Here is a 21,481-nt window from a genome sequence, read left to right on the forward strand (position 1 = left end):
CTCCACTTCCTTGAAGCTGACATCCTTCACCAACTTGACAATTTCTTGCCAAGAGCAGGAACGGCATCAAATCCCATGAATCTGTGGACAGCATCTGGCCATACACTGTGCCAAATGCCGTTCATACATTGCGAAGTGACCTCTTCCCATGACACGTTAATGTTTTCCACACTGTTCAAGATGATGTAGGTCTTCCAAAACTCCTTTACACTTGGCTTTCCTTCACCTGCCATCTCCTTAATCAGCACAAAGAACATCCTCTATAGGTAATAACCTTGAATGTGGCCATTACACCCTTGTCCATAGGCTTCCGCAACGATGTGGTTTTGGGTGGCAAAAATAGGACCTTGATGTTCGAGCAGAGGTCTTTGTAGTCCAGTTTGTGGGCACTTGTGTTATCCAGCAGAAGGAAAAACTTAAAGGCCAAATTTTCCTTCTGACAGTAAGCCTTAAATTCAGGGAGAGCATGGTCTACAAACCACGCACAGAAAATATTGTTTGTCATCCAGGCCTTTCAATTTGACTTCCAAATTATAGGGAAACGAGACTTAACATAGCCCTTCGTTGCTCTTGGGTTTTCATTGTGGTACACAAGCAAGGGCTTCAACTTTTAATCTCCTTCTGCATTTCCCCCAAACAGAAGAGTTAAGCGGTCTTTTGAGGCTTTGAATCCAGGAGTAGTCTTCTCATCACAAGAAATACAAGTCATCGTTGGCATCTTCTTCCGGTAAAGGCCTGTCTCGTCTACATTAAAAACTTGTTTCGGAAAGTAGCCACCTTCCGAAACAATTGTGTTTAGCTGCATAGGAAACATTTCAGCTGCTTCTTCATCCGCACTAGCCGCTTCTCCTGTGAGTTTTACATTATGTAGATTGGCACATTTCTGAAATCTGTGGAACCACCCATGACTAGCATTGAAGGCCTCCTTTTCTGCTGTTGAGCTCTCTCCCTCTCTTTCCTTTAAATCGTTATACAGGCTTTTGGCCTTCTCCTGAATCAAGCTTAAACTCACAGGCATTTTCTTTTCATGGAGGTCATCAATCCAATCAGCCAGCAAACATTCCATCTTCTCCATTGTACTGCTTCTCTGTTTCATTATCTTCAATTATGACAATTTCAGAGCACTTCTAGTGCTTTCATGAATTCGATTAGCACTCTTAAAAATTGAGTGTACTGTCGAAGCAGGCAAACCGAGAATATGAGAAACATCGGCTGGATGCTCTCCTCTTTCAATATGCTTTATAACATCTAATTTCACTTCTAATGTTACACTCTTACATTACCTCTAAGACACAAGCCCACTCTTAACACTTTGAATGTGTTTTGCACTCATGATGGCTACAGGACTGTACTGTACACAGGGCCACCCCGCCTCTTCCTGCCCCTCCACCCATGCTCTGCCTCTTCCCACCCAGTTCCACCCTCTCCTCTGAGTGCCTCATCCCCACTCCTTCCCCTTCCCCGCATGGCTCCTGAATGCCGCCTAACTGCTGATTGCAGCAGGCAGGAGGCACTGGGAGGGAGAAGGAGGAGTTGATCAGCAGCCTTGCGGGCTGACACAAGCACAGTACTGTACTGCTCAGTAGGGGAATGTGTTCCAGTTCACATCAGTCATGCTCCGTGCAAATGATGGATATGCAGATCAGGACCAGCATGAATCGGAACACATTCCCCAATTGATGAGCACTGGATATCTGAAACAATGGATAAGGGGGAGATGTATAGTGGGAACCCCCGTAAAGAGGAGCAGGGAGATCATGGCTCCACTTCCTCTGATCAAAACAGCAGGGAGCTCCCCCACCTCTCTTTGCCCTGGAGAAGCAAGGCTCTCCCATGGCTCCCTATTTCCTGGGCTAGTGAGGCAAGAGCTCCCCTCCTCTTTCAATATACTGCAAAGCACTTATCAGTGCTAACAAGGCTGATATTGGTGCCAGTTAAACCCATGGAGGTTAAAAGTTTTAATTCTAAGAAAGTGACAATGTCACACTCACATGATTTCAGCTACACAAATTCCCAGACTTTACAAAGTAGAAGGAATGCTAGTTGGCAGCTCATTACAAATATTCAGAGAATATTCAAGTACGTAGAGCTGTTTGAATTATCCTGCTTAGTCCTCCGTTAGACTAATCCTTTGTGCTTCTGTAGCTTTCTGCAAATTAAAGTATGTAAAAAGAATCGCAGGGCATTCATCATTTTGGAATTTCCATTGTTTGTTCATACTCACAGCAACTGAGTGCAGAATTCCTTTTTCTATTTACTTTTAGTCCCTGAACAATGCAATTGATGTCAAATGTTACAGCATATGAATTGGAACATTCAGTTGTGTTTCACTGTCAGCCAGCAGCTGGATGAAACACCTTGCCATTTTTTTTTCTGAATCTATAATTAGGACTTGCAGATCAGTAAACTAAAGCCTCGTAAAGCTGGAAGTCAAAATAAAGGATACCAGAAATATGTACAGTAGTATACAGAAGATCCACGTTATTCAAAGTGTTATTAAATTATAGTGTGTAGGTTCCTTAATCTTATGCAGTATCTTTGCTTCTATTCCTGAAAGCTTTGAAAATCTATATAAATGAATCTATTGTTAGTTTTGTGCATTATTCATTAGTTTTTTTTCTAAAAGCATTTCATGAAAATGTATATACAGGAAACATTAAAATGTTTGGTCATTTAAATCTCCACATACAGTGGTTGTGCCCCAAGACTTATTGTAAGTTTTTTGATTTGTTGTTTTTGTCAGGAACAGGGGTATAGGTGGTCTGGCCTAGTGATCACAGCTGGACTGAGGTCTGCACAGCAGGGACTGTAGTCACTGAGCAGGAGTTGCAGGAATCAGAAGAGCTAGGTCCCATAAGAAAGAGTCAGGGTCAGAATCAAGCTGGGGTCAGAGATCAGAAATAGTACCAGGCTGGAACTGGGAGACATGAGTCAGGGTCAGAATCAGGCTTGGATCAGAAACCAGAGATCAGGAGATCAAGCAAAGTCTGTCATTGCAGCAGGCCAAAGTCTATGTGGTTGCCCAGACAACTTCCTGGGAGCTTGGCCAACCAGAGGACCGCAGGGTGCTGTCACTCTAGGTTTCTTGGGCAGTATTTCCTGTGGTGCCTACTTTCCACAGTGCTCCCTGGCTGTGCCCCTGCATGGCCTCCCAGTAGCTCTGTAGGAACATCAGCTGCCCGACTTTCTCATTCCCAGATCCTTACAGTTTTCCATTTCCCATTGAGTTTTTAAATCAAGTTTTTTGGAAGAATAATTCCCATTACTTTCTTATCTATTCTGTATGGCCCTTATCACCATGATAGCTGAAAACCATCAATATTCCCTTTTCCTTTATACATGTAAAACAAGGGAGAAAGTTGTAAGGTATTTAAAAGGTTATTAGGTTGTCAAATATGAAAGTTCTGTGTTCATTTAAGGCCTGATTGCAATACTCTTTCTCACAATGAATGTCACCTTAGTGAAACTACTTAAGCTGTAATTAACTGTTAGCAATTTCTCAGGGTATTTTGAATATATAAAAAAAAGAAGTGCAACAAAAATGGTTCTATGTTGAATGGCTGCTTCAAAAATCAAGCAACTGATGGATTTTTAACTAGTTTCTTTAATGTGCGTGTGGCAAATTGCCAGCACTACTTTGATGGGTCTCGCGCGTTCTCTTCTTGGGGAGGGTTCAGGGCACCATTTCTCGCCCCAGAACTGGTGTATTAACTGCCCCACTAGTGTCCTAGAGGAGGGGAGGGGAGAGGGAAAGACCTGGGCCTGCCCTCTACTCCGGGTCCCAGCCCAAGGGCCCTAGGGATAGCAGTAAACTGCTTGAACTAGTGGTTCCTTCCCCTGGACTACTTCCCTCTCCTGCCCTTCAGCTTGTGGGGCTTCCTGCCCTCCCTCTGTACAGACTCCTGAAAGGTGCAACTCTGAACATAATTTTTGAATTACTTTATTTCCCTATTAGTTCTGGCATGACTACTTCTTTTGAGGGGAGGGGAGGAAGGCAACATGTGCAGAAAATCACCTCAACTTTTTAATTATTTTTTTAAAAGGAAAGTCAGATATCTGGAATTTTTAAATGAAGTCACTGGAAAAATAGTTCCCCCCACCCCCCAAAGACCTGTGTGGCATTTCACAGTATGAAAGTAGGAGAATCTTGTACCCATTATTTTAACATTTAAAGAGATTTCACACCTGCCATTTTCTGAGCCATCCCACTCTGGATTTTTTGTTTGTTTTATTACTATTACTTCTTTTCTGCACAAACAATGTTGCATGTTTGTGACCTCTACTGTCATAAGTAAAATGGAGTGAAAATCAGAAATTCCATCCAGTAGGAAATTTTGGTATTTCAACATGTTTTCTTCAAATTTTTTATAGAACAAAAAGTTCCAAAATATTTCAATTCAGAAATGACAAAATATTTCATTTCAGCATTTTCAATCCAACTAAAATATTTTGATGTTCCAAAATCCAAACATTTCATTTTGGCTTGCTGAACTGATCGGAAACCTTTCATTTTGAAAAATCCTTTATTTGCCCAGCTCTAAATACAATGTTCCTAATACATTGGCAACATTCTAAAGTCACACACACCAAGGAGAGCATCATTCCCGGAGCGTAGATTAAAGAACCATTTACTATAGTTAATAAGCAACAATTTTGTGCTACTTAAGACATCTTGTATTGGACTTTAGTGACTTTTGGTGGGACAAGCTTTTTTGGGTCGAGTCCTCTGTAGAGAAAGAAACTGCTGATTGAGGGAAGCAAAGGACTCAAGCTTGGAGGAGTGGGTGAAATTGAAAGTGTTTTTCCTGTTTTTGGTTGAGTTGGGTTGGGGTTTTTGTGCTTTTAATCACTTGGTTTTGATTTTTAAATTATTTTGTCTATGTCCCCATGAGTATGGTGGAAATTGGAGATTGCATTTTGATGATATTTTGTCGAGTCATGCATGTGATAAGTAACATAGCAAGGATGCGTATGTTCACAGCAAAAGCCCTAATGTCTCATCAAGTATGGTCATTTTACTAAAGCCTGGTCTACTCTGCAGGGGGATAGATCTAAGATACGCAACTTCAGCTACGAGAATAGAGTAGCTGAAGTCGATGTATCTTAGATCGACTTAGAATCACTTACTTTGCATCTTCACGGCGCGGGATCGACGGCCGCCGCTCCCCCGTCGACTCCACTTCCAACTCTCGCCGTGGTGGAGTTCTGGAGTTGACAGCAGAGCGATTGGGGATCGATTTATCATGTCTACACTAGACGCGATAGATGGATCACTACCCGCCGATTCGGCGGGTAGTGTACACATGGCCTCACAGTGGGCTGGATTACCACCTTTCAATCCAGCCCAAGTAAGGGACAGTGCATAGTTACACTGCCCCAGGAGCAGGGATAGGTATTAGACTGTGACTCGGAGAGTCACAATTGGGTGCCAGCTTCTCCTTTGGTGAGGGAATTAATCTGTACCAGCTCTTTTACTAGACCGGTATACTACCACAATTGCATTTATGGGGTGGAGCCAAGGCTCCACTCACTGTCTTTCTCTCACTGTCCACTCCCCATCCAGAGAGAGGAAGAAGCAGTCTGCCATTCTCTGCTTTCCTTCCACCCTTTTGCAGGGTTTGGCAATGCAGATAGCTGTGCAGGTGAGTAAGGGGGCTCTTTATTCCTCTGTGCAGGTGCAAAGCCAGCTCATGAATGACCACCCAGTAACCAGTCTAAACTGATCAAAAAACAATGAGTGACTAATCAAAGCTGACATCTGTAATTAGTGTGTTTTATATACATTTTTGTATTGGTTGTGGTTTCTTAAGAAAATAAAGATATCCTCATGCTCACAACATTGCTCATTGTTCTTGTATTATATTAATCAAATTATATCAGTTTTACCCTCTACCGTATGCTAATGTATACAAGTTCTAATGTTTCCATGAATAGTTATGATGACCTTTCATGGAAGTTAAAGAAAACCCCATCAAGCATACCTACATATTTGACCTCATTTTGCTACTTTTCTGCATGTGTATTCAAACATATAAAAAAATGCAATATTTTGTTCCTGAACACATACATAAATGTGACCAAATGGCAGCCCTGTTTCCATAAATGTGCCTACATTTTTGAATAAATACAAATGATGCTTGTTTTTAAATAAGATTTCTGTGTACTACATTAGGATGTCTTATGGGAGAGTCGTCAGATTTCCTGGTTTCTTGGTCACGGACTGATGATATCAAACCAGGGATGCAGGTACAATATGCTTTTCTCTTTTCACTCATCATCCACCAAAATCTCAGCCTCTGAGAATGATCATGAACAATGTGGGTGCTGAAAATGAAATTCAAAGCCTGTTTACATAAACACCAAAGCATGAACTTCAATTTGAAAAAGCATGCTCTCATCGTAATTACTGTACATGCAGTGTGTGTTTGATTGGATGATTACTGACAGGCTTTGGCGCTTGTTTTCTCCATTACTGCCATTGTTTTGTTCATCAGTGTCTCAGCAGTTTGCAGGACTTTTATTTGTGAGATGACAGTCCTATCATCACCAAGCTTTTGATGTTACAGCCATTTTACCATAAGTAAGCTTAGCAGTTTTGGGTTAGGAAATGGAAATGCATTTCATTCGGTCTTTACTCATTACTCATTACTCTCCACTCATCAGATTAGGTATTTAATTCTGAGAAATAGCTCAGCAGCTTTTCATCCTTTTTGTGCCTTAATAGAAGCACTTCTATTTGATCAAGTATGTGTATTTTGTCCATCTCTTGTTCTGCTTGTTCATATATCTGTTTCTGAAGATGCTTGTTTTCCTTTAACATCATATATTGTTGAAGACAACCTGAAGTTAGCTAATGGCTTCTGGTGAGGACAAGCACTGTGGGTGCTCTCGATACCTGTGTCTGAGTTTCAATTATAGTGTCGCTGCTTTGCATTTCACCATTGTTGTCAAGAGACTCTAAAGCATAACCACAGGAGCTTCCTCTCCCAGTATATGGGGATTCTGTGGTGGCTCAGAGACAACATAATGGCTTGTACACCACTTTCCTCCCTGTAGCCACTGTAGGGAGTATTTTCCAGGGAAAGCGGGATGTATCGGGGATTCTCTGTACTCCAGTGATCCCTGGATGACCCTGGGGTCTGTTAGTCATCAGGCTTCTCTAATTTATGCTGGAGGATTGGACTTGCACACAGATATCCAAGGACTGGGATAGTGTAAAGGTGGCTTAAAGCCACCTTTTTTTTATACTCCAACTACCCACATGATTCTCATCCAAAGCTAAAGATCTGGGCCATAATTTTTGCAATCGTGTTTACAACATGTTAAAATCTTAAATGGGAAGGGTATTTAAGCAGTCATCCTCTATGGCATGATTCTCCTCTTGCTTACACTGATGTACATCAGGAATAACTCCATTGACTTGAATGTAATTACACCAATGTAAAACTGTTGTGAGAGGATAAAAATGGCATTTAAATGGCAGCACTGTCGTGTCTGTAGGGTGCTTACTCATCTTGCTTACTTAAATTATTAGAATCAAAAAAGATATCAGATTTTCTCTCTCAACCAGATCAGAGAGAAAAGTGTTGTTATTCATATAGAAGGGGTCAGATCTCAGCTGATACAAATCTACATAGCTCACTTGATTTAAAGGATCTATACAGATTTATACCAGCTGGGAACCTATTCCTTTTATGGCATATCATATTCATATATTTTTTCAACATTAGTAGTATTTGCCACTTTTGATCACTTGTGCATTGAAACACATGAGTCAGAGCATTTGACCGAAGTTGATCTTTATTTTGATAAAAAGAACGAGGGGTACTTGTGGCACCTTAGAGACTAACAAATTTATTTGAGCATAAGCTTTCTTGGGCTAAAACCCACTTCATCAGATGCATGGAGTGGAAAATGCAGTAGGAAGATATATAGATATAGAGACAGATAGATAGATAGATGCAGTAGGAAGATATAGATATAGATATACACACAGTAGGAAGATATAGATATAGATATACAGAGAACATGAAAAGATGGGGGTTGCCATACCAACTCTAATGAGACAAATCAATTAAGGTGGGCTATTATTTTGATAGGAATGTGTCTTTTTGTATAATTTTTATATACAGATTTAGGTGCCTTTTCTCTAATAACAATGTATTCTCTTGACTGTTTAGGATGATAGAACCCTTAAATGAAGGTGAATTATTTTTAATATTGCAGCTACCGTGTAAGCAATGAACTGACTGAGAATATCATCACAGACACATGGAAATGGCTGTTTTCCCAGTACCATTACCCAGCATGAAATTGCCCCAAACCCACATTGTTGCAGTTTAAGTTAATACCCACAGAGTGGGGTCCATGCCATTGCACAGAGTGTCAGTAATGCAATATTCAGTCTGAAGTGGCTGGGGACTGATCATCCCCTTATCTCCCTGAAAACAGCTTTAGTCAGTGGGAAATCTAAGTCTTGTACCTCCCTGCACATTGGGCTGCTGCTGCATTATTTTTCATCCAGAAGTGATAGACAGAGCTTGCTTTGGATCATGTCTGTGCTGACCCTAGAAGAGTAAACAGATGTCACTATTAAAGGTGAAATATGACTCACCTTCTAACCATTCACACAGCATTCCCAGCTTTCAGAGACACAAGAGGCAAGTGGCCAAATCCACGAATGTCATTGTGTCTCTCATCTAGCAGCAGAGTGCTGTCCTTAGACAACCAGTCAGGAATACACACACAAACTGAATATGGATTGGCAGCTGCTTGAAATGACTGTGTGAAACCAAGGCTTTTAGAGAGGCAAATGGTATCTCTTCTTTAGTAGAATGTTACTGAAAATAAGTGCAGAATATTTTTTTCAGTAGATAAGTGAGTGTGTGTGCACGCTTGTTTGTTTTCTTCCTCAGGAAAAAAAAAAGTGTTTTCAGGATTGACATGTTTGATTGTTTCAGCTCTTTTTCAATATTGAGTTTTTGCCAAGGTTGTTAACAACAAATAGAGCATACAACGAAGAGAGATTTATTAGTCATCCCCCAGATACCTCACAACCCAGTTATTATCTCACTCTCTAAGCCCACACAAAGAACAAAATCAAATCATATAATGCAGAACAAAATAAAATGTGACTTGAAGGTGGGAGGTACCTTCACTATATAATAATCATTCCAATGAAATCAGTATTGCATATTTTCATGTATTAATTCCAAATTTATTGATGTAACCCAAAAATAGTTTCCGTATGTACTAAGGCTGTGTCTGCACTTGCAGCTGGGGATGTGATTCCCAGCTTGAGTAGACATACTCGTGCTAGCTCTCATCAAGCTTGTGTGCTAAAAATAGTAGTGTAGCCATAGTAGCATTGGCAGCAGTGCGTGACGGCATGGGCTAGCCACCCTCAGCACGTACCCTTGGGGTCTGGTCAGGTTGATACTCAGGTCGGCTAGCATGTCCTGCCTATCACCTCTGCCTGTGCTACTGCAGCTACACTACTATTTTTAGTGTGCTGGCTTGAGGAGAGCTAACATGAGCATATCTACACAAGCTGGGACTCAACCTCCAACTCCAAGTGCAGACATAGCTTAAATATCCCCTACTGTATATTTTCAAAATAGCTCCTTCAAGAAATGCCATGAGTAAGGTAGGTTAGCCACCAGACATTCTACTTCAGTTGGTGGTGCACTGTATTTTCAGACTCTTAATTATTCTATCTGACATCTTAATCCAACTTGCATCCAGATTGCCTTCCTCAGTTAAAAGTTCTTCAGATCAGAAGTATCATTTAATGTACAGTAGGATTAGCCATAAAGTCCCCATCACCTTTTCCAAATATTCTTTTGTGACTTTACAATCCCAAAGCATGGCGATAACATTACTGACATAATTTTGACATCTCCAACAAAACTTTGTAGGTGTCACAGCCCATCTACCCATTTTCTGTGGTATTTATTGTATGGTATATGCCTTTTTAAAAACATTCCCACCGCCTATTTTCATTCTCCCACTCAATTTCATTTTTCACTGGCCATAAGTGCCCATTACTGATGCTTCTTAGAAATGTAGATACTTGGCAAGAACTAAATCTGATTTTTTTCAGTAATGTGGCATGATCAAATGAGGGCCAGATCCTCATCTGTTCTAAATTGGTGCGACTACTCTGTCTGGCCCTCTGTGTTCATGCATGCTGAAAAGATTCATATTTCACCCTTATTCCATGGAACACATCAGAAGCATGTGCACCTTATCAGAAATATGCTTGGTTATATTTCAGTCCTTATTATTTGTATGCTATGTGCTATATGCTTCCATACATATTGTTATTTAGTTAAACCTCCAAGTAATAATTTCTCATTTAAACCTCATTAAATAGTCTAGTAGCTGTAACATTTCCTTTACCTTGCAGATTGGTTTCTGTTTTGCTTGGGACATGTCATGCTGTGCTTTGAAACAAAATTGACAGTTTGGCATTGCAGCTAAATGGAAAATTCTGTCACTTCCAAAATATGTGGTACATACTTAGTGCAGTGTCTCATGAAGCTGCAAAGGCCACATTTCCTGCCCCTCTGTAGTCAGGAGTCTGATTTCCAGTGGCAATGCACAACTTCAGTCACAATGATTATAAGCAAGTTTCCTGATGTGGATGCCCAGCGTGAAAGAGAATTATAATAACTTGGCACCTTTTAACTGTTAATATTTGAAATATAAGTACCTTTGACAGGACTTTGCCATTAGGAAGGTAAACAGTGGAGCCATCATACTCCTGTGAATAGGATTTGTTCTGAGTGTCATGTGATAAAGAATATAGAGAGAGGGAAGAAAGTCCATTCTGTTGAATGATATTACTGAACATTGTTAAGCTCAGTAGTTGTGTATCTTCATTTGAATAGTTATTTAAAAATGTGTACTTACTTCCTTTTTTACAGAAAGAGTACTCAGTGCGTGGATATTAATACAGACCTTAGATGTAACAAGTTCTTGTTTTAAAAGTTGTCATGGTAATTTGCTTGTGCTTCCTTTGATGTATGGAATAAGTCCCAGTTTTAAAGCTTCCTAGTTACTGCCATTTTTTGCCCTAGTGCATTGTTATAACAAGAAAACTGTATAGACTTGAGATGCAATTAGTTACTAACTTAGGCTGTTTATGAGAACTGAGCTGAACAGCTGGAAGGTGCTCTGTTTAGGGATACCATAACCAAGACTTCAGGTTGCATTATTTATCAAGATTGGTAGTAAACATTAAGTATTTTTCAGTGAGTGTTTGAAATATAATTTGTAAAACCAAACCCTATGTACTAGACCCCCAGCTATTGTATATCAGTATTACACCAGCAAAGTTGATGGAGCTGTGATGATTCACATCAGCTAAGGATCTGCCCCTATATATTCACTAAGGGCCTGATCCTGCAAAGAGGGTAAGACCCAGATCTTCAAAGGTATTTAGGCACCTGGCTCCCATTGAAATCAACATCAGTGGGAACTGAAGGTGCTTAATACCCAGGGCCGTTCCTAGGAGGGTGCGGGGCCCGGGGCAGAAGTGATGGATTCATCTCTTCTGGGGCTGACCGTGCCAGCCAATCACACCAGCCCGGGGAGCCTCCCATAGCACGGGGCCCAGAGCGGTCACCCCGATTCGCCCTACCCAAGGAACGCCTCTGTTAATACCTTGCGGGAGGCTGTCAACTCTTCACCGGGTAGGGCAGACAGAGGAGAGGGCAAAGGCGTTACAAAATAGTGCTGATTGTTCCAAGAACCTCCTGCTTTTAAACATTTTTGTTTGTATGTACAAGCTATCTCCTTTAAAGCCTGGAATATATTGTTCAAAATCTTTATGAACAACCTGTGGTTGGATTTCTGGTATAGCTTTCTTCCCTCCCACTAACCTTTCTAAGAAATCTCTTGCCACTAGTTTCTTTCCCTCAGTATACTTAAGCAGATGAAGTTGTTCTCTGAAGGAATACGCTGTAAAATAAGATCATTGTACAGGTACAGAATATGGGCCAGTTTCTGCCCTCTGAAAGAAGGTGGATTTTCCCATGGAAATTATTGGGAACTGTCTGCTCACCTCCAAAATTAAAATTTTGCCCAATGAGAAGTAGGCAATGTACTGTAAATAATTCCTGTCTATCATCATCATCTTTGTTCTCTCTCATCCTGTGTTTGAGACTGTGCTGAATGACTACTGAAAATATTGGTCATTAACCAACACAGGTGTTAAATAGTTTGATTCTGAAAGCATTACCATACAAAGATCTTTGTTCCTCAGGAAAAATTTTTACCATTAACAACTGAATAAATGTGAAATTCCAGTTCCATCATTTTCAGGAAAATTTCTGGCTGCTTCCGAAAGACTAAAGCAAATTGGCAATAATTGAAAAGCTTGACAGCTCTCAGTTCTTTCTTGTAAAGATGAGTTTTCAAAAAGCAAGTAATCAGTCTTGCTTCCATACTCACCAGCAACCCATTTGCAGAGTTGAAGCTTCTTTTGAGCACTTAGATTATTTTCATGGCTAATAGGAAAAAGATTTTTAGTTCTGGTCTTTAGGGCAGCATTTTAGAAGCAAGAAGGAAATGAGTTAATTTCACCTCTATTTGACTACTGATCTCAATGGATCAATAAATTGTCTCCCAAGGCTTGCTTTGTAGTTATTGACCATGGACAATTTGTGATCTATGACCTATAGAAGATAGGTTATTTAATGTAATAGTTTCCTTAAAGAGTCACACACAGCGGCAGCTAACAGAGAGGTGCAGAGAGAGTGTGACAGGCTTTCCTTCCAGATTCAGTGTTATGTGTTGTGTCAAGATATCCAGCAATGGAACAGTGGCAGTGGTCTGCAATGGATGTGCCATGTTCTCTCTGCTGTCTGAAGCCAGAAGGGATTTCCTTTGCATGAAGTGCAAGTTAGTGGCTGGAGGAAAAGATTCTTGAATTGGAGGGGCACATTAAGATACTACTGAGAACCAGAGAAGCTGGGGAGCTCCTAGACAGCCAGGGCTGGGAAACACCAGTATACCAGGTTCAAGGAAGAATGGAGCTGGTCACCAAGGACTTGGAGAGGAAGTCAGAAAGGAGGTCTGGTGATCTGTAACCACCACAGGCAAGAGGTCATGGCTGGAGACAGATCAGGATAGGCAGGCTGTGACCACCAGAGAGAAAAGAAGCAGGAGGAATTCCACACTGCTAGAAGTTTCAAATCAATACCAACTCATCAGTGTGGAAACAATGGAAGTTACTACTCACGTTCCAACAGATCCAAGGAATATATGGGACAGACATGTAGATAGCATCCCAACCTGTAAGAAAATCAAGCTTGCCTGCAAAGATTTCTCCAGCCATCCAAGGAAGACAGACAACCCTTGTTGGATATTCGACACTCAGATGAAGCGAAAGAACATTCGGCAAGGGACAGATGGAAAACAGGATGGTGTGCTGCCTTCCCGGAGCCAAGACATGAGATGTCACTCTAAGATTGGATAGGTTTCTGATGGGAAAGGATCCATGGGTGATGGTTCATATTGGCACTAATGACACTGTGACATGTGCTATAGCATTATAGGTATGAGCAACTCTCCAAGGGTAATATTGGCTTGTTATATCCTTTAGAAAAGCATGAGCTGGCAACACAAGCCAGGAATTAAACAGACATCAATAATATTTATAGAAAGGCTGAGGAACTAATAAGCTCCATTTCTAAAGTATATTTTAATCTTTCACCTATAAAACAGCTCATTGAATTGATAGGAGACAATTGGGGACTTAGCTTCAGTATTTTTTTATGAATATAATGACTTTCATAAACTATACAGACATTTTTACTCTTTCCAAGGTGGTTTAATATATAAACTGGTTGTCTCCTGTGTGACACTGATCTGTTTTATAGCATTATTTTCCCATGAGGCATACATATAGTAACTAACTTCCCACATTATATTTAGCAAGAACTACATTTTCATCATTTTCTTTTCCTATTTGCTAAAATTATTAGTAATACCTTTTAACTTAATATATTCAATTCCTTGATTATATCCATATTCTTTATCACTGGTTTTCTGTTAGCAGCAATAATCTTGGACCACTTTTTTTGGATCAGTGTTTGGTCTTTTTTTAGTAGTCCTTTGTTCTGAGAACAGCTTTGTTCACTTCAAGAGTACATTTAACATGCCAAGGAAGTAGAACATTAATATAAAAAAAATAACTAATGGTGTTTGAGATCAAATAAAACCTTATTATTGATCATTTCAGAAAAGATTAGCTTATACTCATAGATTTCAGTGTATGAAGAACACCAGGGTATTTATTAATCAGTTTTGTCCTGTGTGTTTTTTTTAAATTGTTTTTATTTTTACCTGTGCTAATTACCTTTAACTTTGCAAAGAAAAGAAGCTTCTTTCTATAATAAGTTAAAAATTAAAAGTTACTATCAATAAAAAAAAAGACGTTTGAACTGAGTTTCAGAATACATCATCATCAGTGTTTGAGATACATTATCCTGAGTCATATTGTGATTATCTCCTGTTCAGGTAACTATAATAAATAGAATTATAATTCAATCACTGTGTGGGCTGAAAAGCATGAATATGTGCTGCAATCAAATGTAGAGACATGGGACAATAATAGGTTTTGGATGCTGGTAAAGACCTTTTACACAGCACATTCAGCTACTTTGTCTGAGTAATATAAACTACAGGGATGAGAGGCTCAGAAGAAAGGGTGAGTGAACCCAGAAATACTAATGTTCAGATGCTGACAATACTGGTTTTAATGCCTAGGGTTTTTTTTCCAAATCAAGTATGCTTTTGTTCACATATTGAACATCTATTTTAAGAAACTGGTGTATTATTTCACTTTATGGGAAATTCTGTCATCCTTAAAATAACAAAATTGCAGTGAGATGATATAATATACCCGTAAGTGTCGTAAAATCATAAACGTTGAGTAAATGTGCTGATAATATTTGGCTTGATGGTATAAGCTTATTATAGTTGTGAAATAACTGAAACAGCTCCTTAGAGCAGAGGCATCCAAATTTTACCCAAGTAATAGCCATGTTACCAGCTCTCCAGGAACCCTAGAGATGTATGTAATTTCTGTAAAATGGACCAGATTAGCTAAGTACCTGTTTCTGTGGAGCTTACTGCTGGGACTTGTAGTTTCCAAAGGCTTCATAGTGACATAGAACATCAGGCAGCCATGGACCACATTAAGGAACTTTGTTGGCTACGTTTATTAATATTTTTATGCCCCAACACTCCATGTAATGCTGTACCGAAATCCAAGAAAATGTGTTCCTGGCCTTGAAGAGATTACAGTCAGTGTATAGGTAGAGAGAAGCTGCTACTGCCTTAAGACTGAAACTTTCCCATCCTAAGCCTTAGGCCTGGGTAACAGGGAAGGGAGGGAGAAAGGGGAGGAATTCAATATTTGTGTCGATAAGAAAGAAGCATTTCTCCAGTAGGGATGATTTATAAAATCTCATAGTAGTTTAGGATTTTAGAATAAATCTCTGGAGATGAATATTGGACAGAGGGCAGGGAAGGCAGTGAAAAGTGCATGATAAATTAATCACATAAATGTGAGTGTGCAAGATCCATTTTTCTCATACTTTGGCGACCACCAATGTAGACCATCTTAGACCAATAAGCTTCTCTCAGAAAACTTCTCATGAAAGGTCACTTTCATGATAAGAATGCTAGTTGTTTCCAGTATTCCCAGTCAGTTAATGGCTAATGAGTAAGTGCAGTTTCTATCATCAAAGTAATGTCTAACATGTGATCTATCAAAACAATGCATTTAACAGGCTGCAGTTTAAAAAAAAACTCCAAATGGGGCTCTCAACAATCATTTGTAAGCTTGGCACAGAGACAGAGTGCCATTTTGTAATCAGAAAGGGTAAATTGCAATCATGATGCTGCTTAAAATCACTCAAATCACTATCCAAGATGATAAATCCAGGTAATATAAACACTCTTGCAGAAATAACTTCATACCATGATATATTGATATATCGCAAGTCATACAATAGAGAAAAGAAATAAACCAACACAATTTTATCACATTTTTTTGCAAATACCTGCCATTTCTTTACAAAATATAAAATGTGTTAGAGAATAATGGAAATCTTATATTTTCTGCAGCTACATCAGCTTGTATTTTGATCCAGTCAGATCTCACAAGTTAATTAGGGTCAGATTGGTCTGTACTTAGGTTGGAGGCCTCCATAGTATATATTCAGGTGCTGCAAGAAATGCTATTGGTAATTGAATATGCAGCATTCTTTGAACTTGGTACTGAACCAGTGCTCAACAATATCTGGCATGGTCATAAGAACAATGCAATGAAAGCATATCATCTTTTGAAAGAAATATAAAATTGAAGTCCTGACCATTTGCAGTCCTTAAAAATCCATAACACTTTTCACAAGAGTTGAATTGTTAACATTAGTGTCCTAACAAAATTCCAGCAGACTATTTCTGTTCTGTCCCAGCAGTCAATTAGATAGATGTATAGAAATGGGCCAAATCTCACATTTGTATGCTTTTTTGTTAGGTTGGGGGGGGGTCTATTTACTATGGACTCTTTTGCACAGTCCTGCATTAGTTTCAGACCATGTTGGATATAAGATCCAGCAAAAGTCCCTTTTTCCCAGGGATGGAAAATGGTTTTCCACATATTTTTAAGTTAATGTGGGCAATGCTTTGAACTGGCCTACCCAGGATTTTGTCAATGCTGGGAGTGTTTTTGTGTTTTTTTGCTGTTGTTGTTGTTGTTGTTGTTTTTTTGGGGGGGAGGGGGTGCCTGTTTCTATAAAACATTTTCTTTAGTAATGTTAAACCTGAAGTTTGTTGTGTCTGATTTTATTTAACTTCCTCTTCCCCTGCCCCCACTTCTAGAATAATGGGTCATAATAATTAATAATCATAAAAGAGACTATTACTTTTTCTGTATCGTGTCACAAGTAAAGGGGAAACTTGGAAAGTATAAAATACTCTAAACTCTACAGGACATGAATCTAAACAAGAACTGAATTTATACCAAAACCAAACTAATAATGCCTGATCCCATGGCTAGGTATTATATTCTTCTTTCTGCCCTTAATTATTATGTAATCTTATTATGCACTGTTAAACAGCTGCCTTGTTTCACTCTGCAGATTACTACATTTCAGTGATGGATAAATTGATTCATATATGTAATTTGTTATAGAGAGTTTCCAGATCCTTAATTATTCTTATGAAAAGAACTTAATTCGAAAAATGCTTTGCCACAGTATAATGTTGCACACCCCCTTCCTGTTTACATTTTTTCTTGCTTGTTTAACACTAATCAGGAATATGGTTCCATGTTTCCAGTGGTGTATTATTTTGTACACTATCTGGTAATAAGGTACCTTAATTACTAGTACGGAACATTCATGGAGTTGACACCCTTTCCATATGGTGTTCGCACACATACCCATTTCAACACACTTGTCTCAATGTCTGTGAACAAAGGGCAGTTCTAGGTATTCCTGAATGAGAAAATAGAACTTAAACATATATCAAATGGGAGCAGATGAATACATACGAGGTGACCTAAAAGATGCTTTTTCCAGGTCAGTTATAGGCAGATGTAACTGTGGCCTCGCTCTAAAACTAAGAAAAATTGTAATTTATAGTATTGGATCTGGATCCTGTGAGAGGCTGGAGAAGCCAGTAAAATAAGTGGGACCTCAACAGTTTGTCCCAAAGTGTCTTTCCTGCTGCATCTGCATTATGATGTTAAATGTTTTTTTTAAATAGCCAAACAACATAAAACACATCTCTAATCTAATTTTGCGTGAGTTGGACCCAGTATATTTAACTACACTGGAAATGTAGAAGTGATTTTAGACAGGAAGACATCATTTAATTATCGTCAAGCTCTTTGATCTGTAAAACTCCATGCTATAGTGAATCAGTGATTAACAGCATAGAGAACTTAAACATATCATTTTCATAGAATCATAGAATCATAGAATATCAGGGTTGGAAGGGACCTCAGGAGGTCATCTAGTCCAACCCCCTGCTCAAAGCAGGACCAATCCCCAACTAAATCATCCCAGCCAGGGCTTTGTCAAGCCTGACCTTAAAAACTTCTAAGGAAGGAGATTCTACCACCTCCCTAGGTAACGCATTCCAGTGTTTCACCACCCTCCTAATGAAAAAGTTTTTCCTAATATCCAACCTAAACCTCCCCCACTGCAACTTGAGACCATTACTCCTTGTCCTGTCATCTTCTACCACTGAGAATAGTCTAGAACCATCCTCTTTGGAACCACCTCTCAGGTAGTTGAAAGCAGCTATCAAATCCCCCCTCATTCTTCTCTTCTGCAGACTAAACAATCCCAGTTCCCTCAGCCTCTCCTCATAAGTCATGTGTTCCAGACCCCTAATCATTTTTGTTGCCCTTCGCTGGACTCTCTCCAATTTCTCCACATCCTTCTTGTAGTGTGGGGCCCAAAACTGGACACAGTACTCCAGATGAAGCCTCACCAATGTCGAATAGAGGGGAACGATCACGTCCCTCGATCTGCTCGCTATGCCCCTACTTATACATCCCAAAATGCCATTGGCCTTCTTGGCAACAAGGGCACACTGCTGACTCATATCCAGCTTCTCGTCCACTGTAACCCCTAGGTCCTTTTCCGCAGAACTGCTGCCTAGCCATTCGGTCCCTAGTCTGTAGCTGTGCATTGGGTTCTTCCGTCCTAAGTGCAGGACCCTGCACTTATCCTTATTGAAGCTCATCAGGAAAACTCCTGTTCATACCAGAATTCCTAAATTTCTCTCCTTTCTTTTAGAAAATAGTAAGAATGAAATAAAATCACATGATTCAGAAAACGTTCACAGAATTTTTAATAAAGAAAATGATCTTACGAAAAGTTCAATTAAATACTCTTGAAATATAGCCAAACTTTATAAAGATAAAATATACATCACCCCGAACTAAAGTCACCAACTCCTGGTTTGGAAGAGTAGTTCCATCTACCTGCCAGTTTTTAGTCTCTCTGCTAAGATTTCCAACAAGGACACAAATTAGTTCTGATGATGGTAGTGATGTTTGTATTGTGAATATTTTCTCCTTTAGAAATTGGAGGGAAATCACCAATTTAATCCACACAATCCAGTGGGCAGAAGGGACTTACTTTAAGATACGTGCCATCTGGATGTTCAAATGAGTGATGTGCAGATGAAAGCTCCATATTTTATCATTAATCACGTTTTCTTAATAATAACGTCCAACAACAATTGGCCCAACCCCTCTCCCCAGCCCTACCCCAGAGCCCTCACCCCCCCCTCGTACTCCAACCCGGAGCCCCCTCCCGCACCCTAGACTCCTCACCTCTGGCCTCACCCCAGAGCACGTACGTCCAATGGGAGCCCTCACTCCCTCCCGCACCCCTACCCCCAATTTTGTGAGCATTCGTGGCCCGCCATACAATTTCCATACCCCGATGTAGCCCTGAGGTCAAAAAGTTTGCTCACCTCTGGTCTATGAGATGGTAAATATCACAGTTATGCCCACTAAGTTATTTCAAAGATTAGCAAAGGCAGCTTCTCTAATTGAAGAATACTGTGATCGTCTCAGTACTGTGTGTTTATCTGTCTGTCTAATGTTCTAAAGCCTTTCTTTTTCATTATTGTTTCCAATATCTCCATTGATTTTTAAATGGAATGAGCTTTTAGGACATGATCTTTAAACCCTTGTTCAGTTCATTGATTTACTCACATGAGTAAGAGTTTGTAAGATTAGTTCATAAATCTCAATCAGGCACTCAAATCCAATTTGAAATTGTCTGTCTGTCTCTTTAATCTCCAACACAATGGTCTTTCAAAATCTACTATTCAGCATAGTTTTTCCAGGCAAGAAGCTCATATATTGCTGTCCTTCTGTGGGAGATTGTAGTAAATCTGCAGGAAATTCATTCTTTTATCCTGCAGGGTGCCAGTAGAGTCCTCAGTGTTGAAAAGATTTTCACCTAGTGCAATTCTGTAGTTTGACGAATCGCAGCTCAGAGCCAGGTGGCATATGTCTTGACTGTTCATTGTCTGATAAATTCAGTCCAGCAGAAGCCTAAATGGAAGGATGTCTTTTTGAGACCATCTGTCCTAGGAGATATCAGCAACAATAAAGAAAATAAAGTCTTTAAACATTTTAGAAAAACCCCACGACACCACACACACCTAACAAAACACTTCCCATTGGGCTCCCCTTTGATTTTGAGAAACAGAGTATGTTTAACTTTCAAATAATTTACTTGTCATATTTGTTGTGTTTATGAGTTTAAAGAATATGACTTCAGCTAACACACTTGTGTGTAAATATATATCGAATGGACCTTGGCCATGATCATGTCTGGAAGTGCTGGATTGCCCCCTGGTGATTACAATTTTTCTTTTCAGCCTAGAATGCATATTAACTTATAACAGGAAACCACAGTTTTTTCAAGGTTTTCTTTTTTTTTTTTTTTTTCTTTTTTGGATGTTATTTATCCAAAGAAATTACTGTAATGGCTCTGCCACAAAGTTAATTATCTTTAGAAGTTTCTTGTTATTGGACTACATTGCAGTTATGATTTCTTGACTGTAAAATCAGTCAGGTTATGACTAGGCTCTCATAATGAGATTGTGATGCTTCAGTTGATATAGACTATATGATGGTAACCGTGATAGAAAAAGATGATTCTTTGCTGCAGTTGAGTCACAAGCTTTATTGCTCTGTATGAGCCAATCTCTATTGCAACAAGAGTAATATTCCAGTCTCATATAACACAAATATTTTTGTGACACAAGCTCTTTGTAAGATCAGAGTGTTATTTGCTAAGATACCACAATCGATACCTTGACTTTTAACAGAAATCCTATAGTCCCTTGAAAAGATTCTCAAAGACCAGCTTTCTGCTAAATGGAAAAAAAGAGATGATAAATTGAAAAGGATCTAGATATGAAGCACTATTTGTAATTGAACTGTTCTGTAGCTCTGTTTTCCTGTTCCTGGGTCCAAAAAGAAAGGCAGAGGTAGGGAAATAGGGGCGGGAGGAGACAATGGACCTTCATTTTCAAAACTGCAAACTCTGTGTTAATCTCCTTCTGCCTGCAGTCCATTATCTGAAATGATTTAACCCTAGTGGCATACAAATTGCAAACAATATTGTTTAGGTGTCAGATTTTTCAAAGGAAGCAATTGCATAAACCTCACACCTAAATAAATAACATATTGAGGAGCTGCTTTTACATGCATTCGGCTACCTGACAATTTTTGTGTGTTAGGGAAGCAGCACTGTTTTTTATTCCTGCCTTATTTCTCCTTAAACCAATAAAGAAGTGGAAAGTAGCCCTTGATGGTACTGGAAAACATGCCAGCCACTCAGCCGAGACCCATAATTGCCCTGTTACTCTGGGCCGGAGGCATATTCTAGAAGAATGGGTTTTCTGCCTGACTGTGTCTCCGAGAAGA

The 21,481-nt window shown here is 39.5% G+C and overlaps 1 protein-coding gene across 2 annotated transcripts in view; it reads left to right on the top strand.

Moving 5' to 3' along the window:
• The window catches only part of DOK6 (docking protein 6), a 423,151-nt gene that overhangs the window by 351,128 nt on the left and 50,542 nt on the right, over window positions 1-21,481 (top strand). Inside the window, exon 8 of one of the 2 annotated variants that reach the window (XM_074944708.1) lies at window positions 6,173-6,246. The exons of the other annotated variant lie outside the window; for it this stretch is intronic. Within the exon in view, the coding sequence (XP_074800809.1) occupies window positions 6,173-6,246 (74 nt within the window). The remainder of the gene's footprint in view (window positions 1-6,172; window positions 6,247-21,481) is intronic. 2 annotated transcript variants of the gene reach the window in all.

Source organism: Natator depressus, chromosome 2 (assembly GCF_965152275.1).
Source record: "Natator depressus isolate rNatDep1 chromosome 2, rNatDep2.hap1, whole genome shotgun sequence".
In the NCBI taxonomy this organism is placed as follows: domain Eukaryota; kingdom Metazoa; phylum Chordata; order Testudines; family Cheloniidae; genus Natator; species Natator depressus.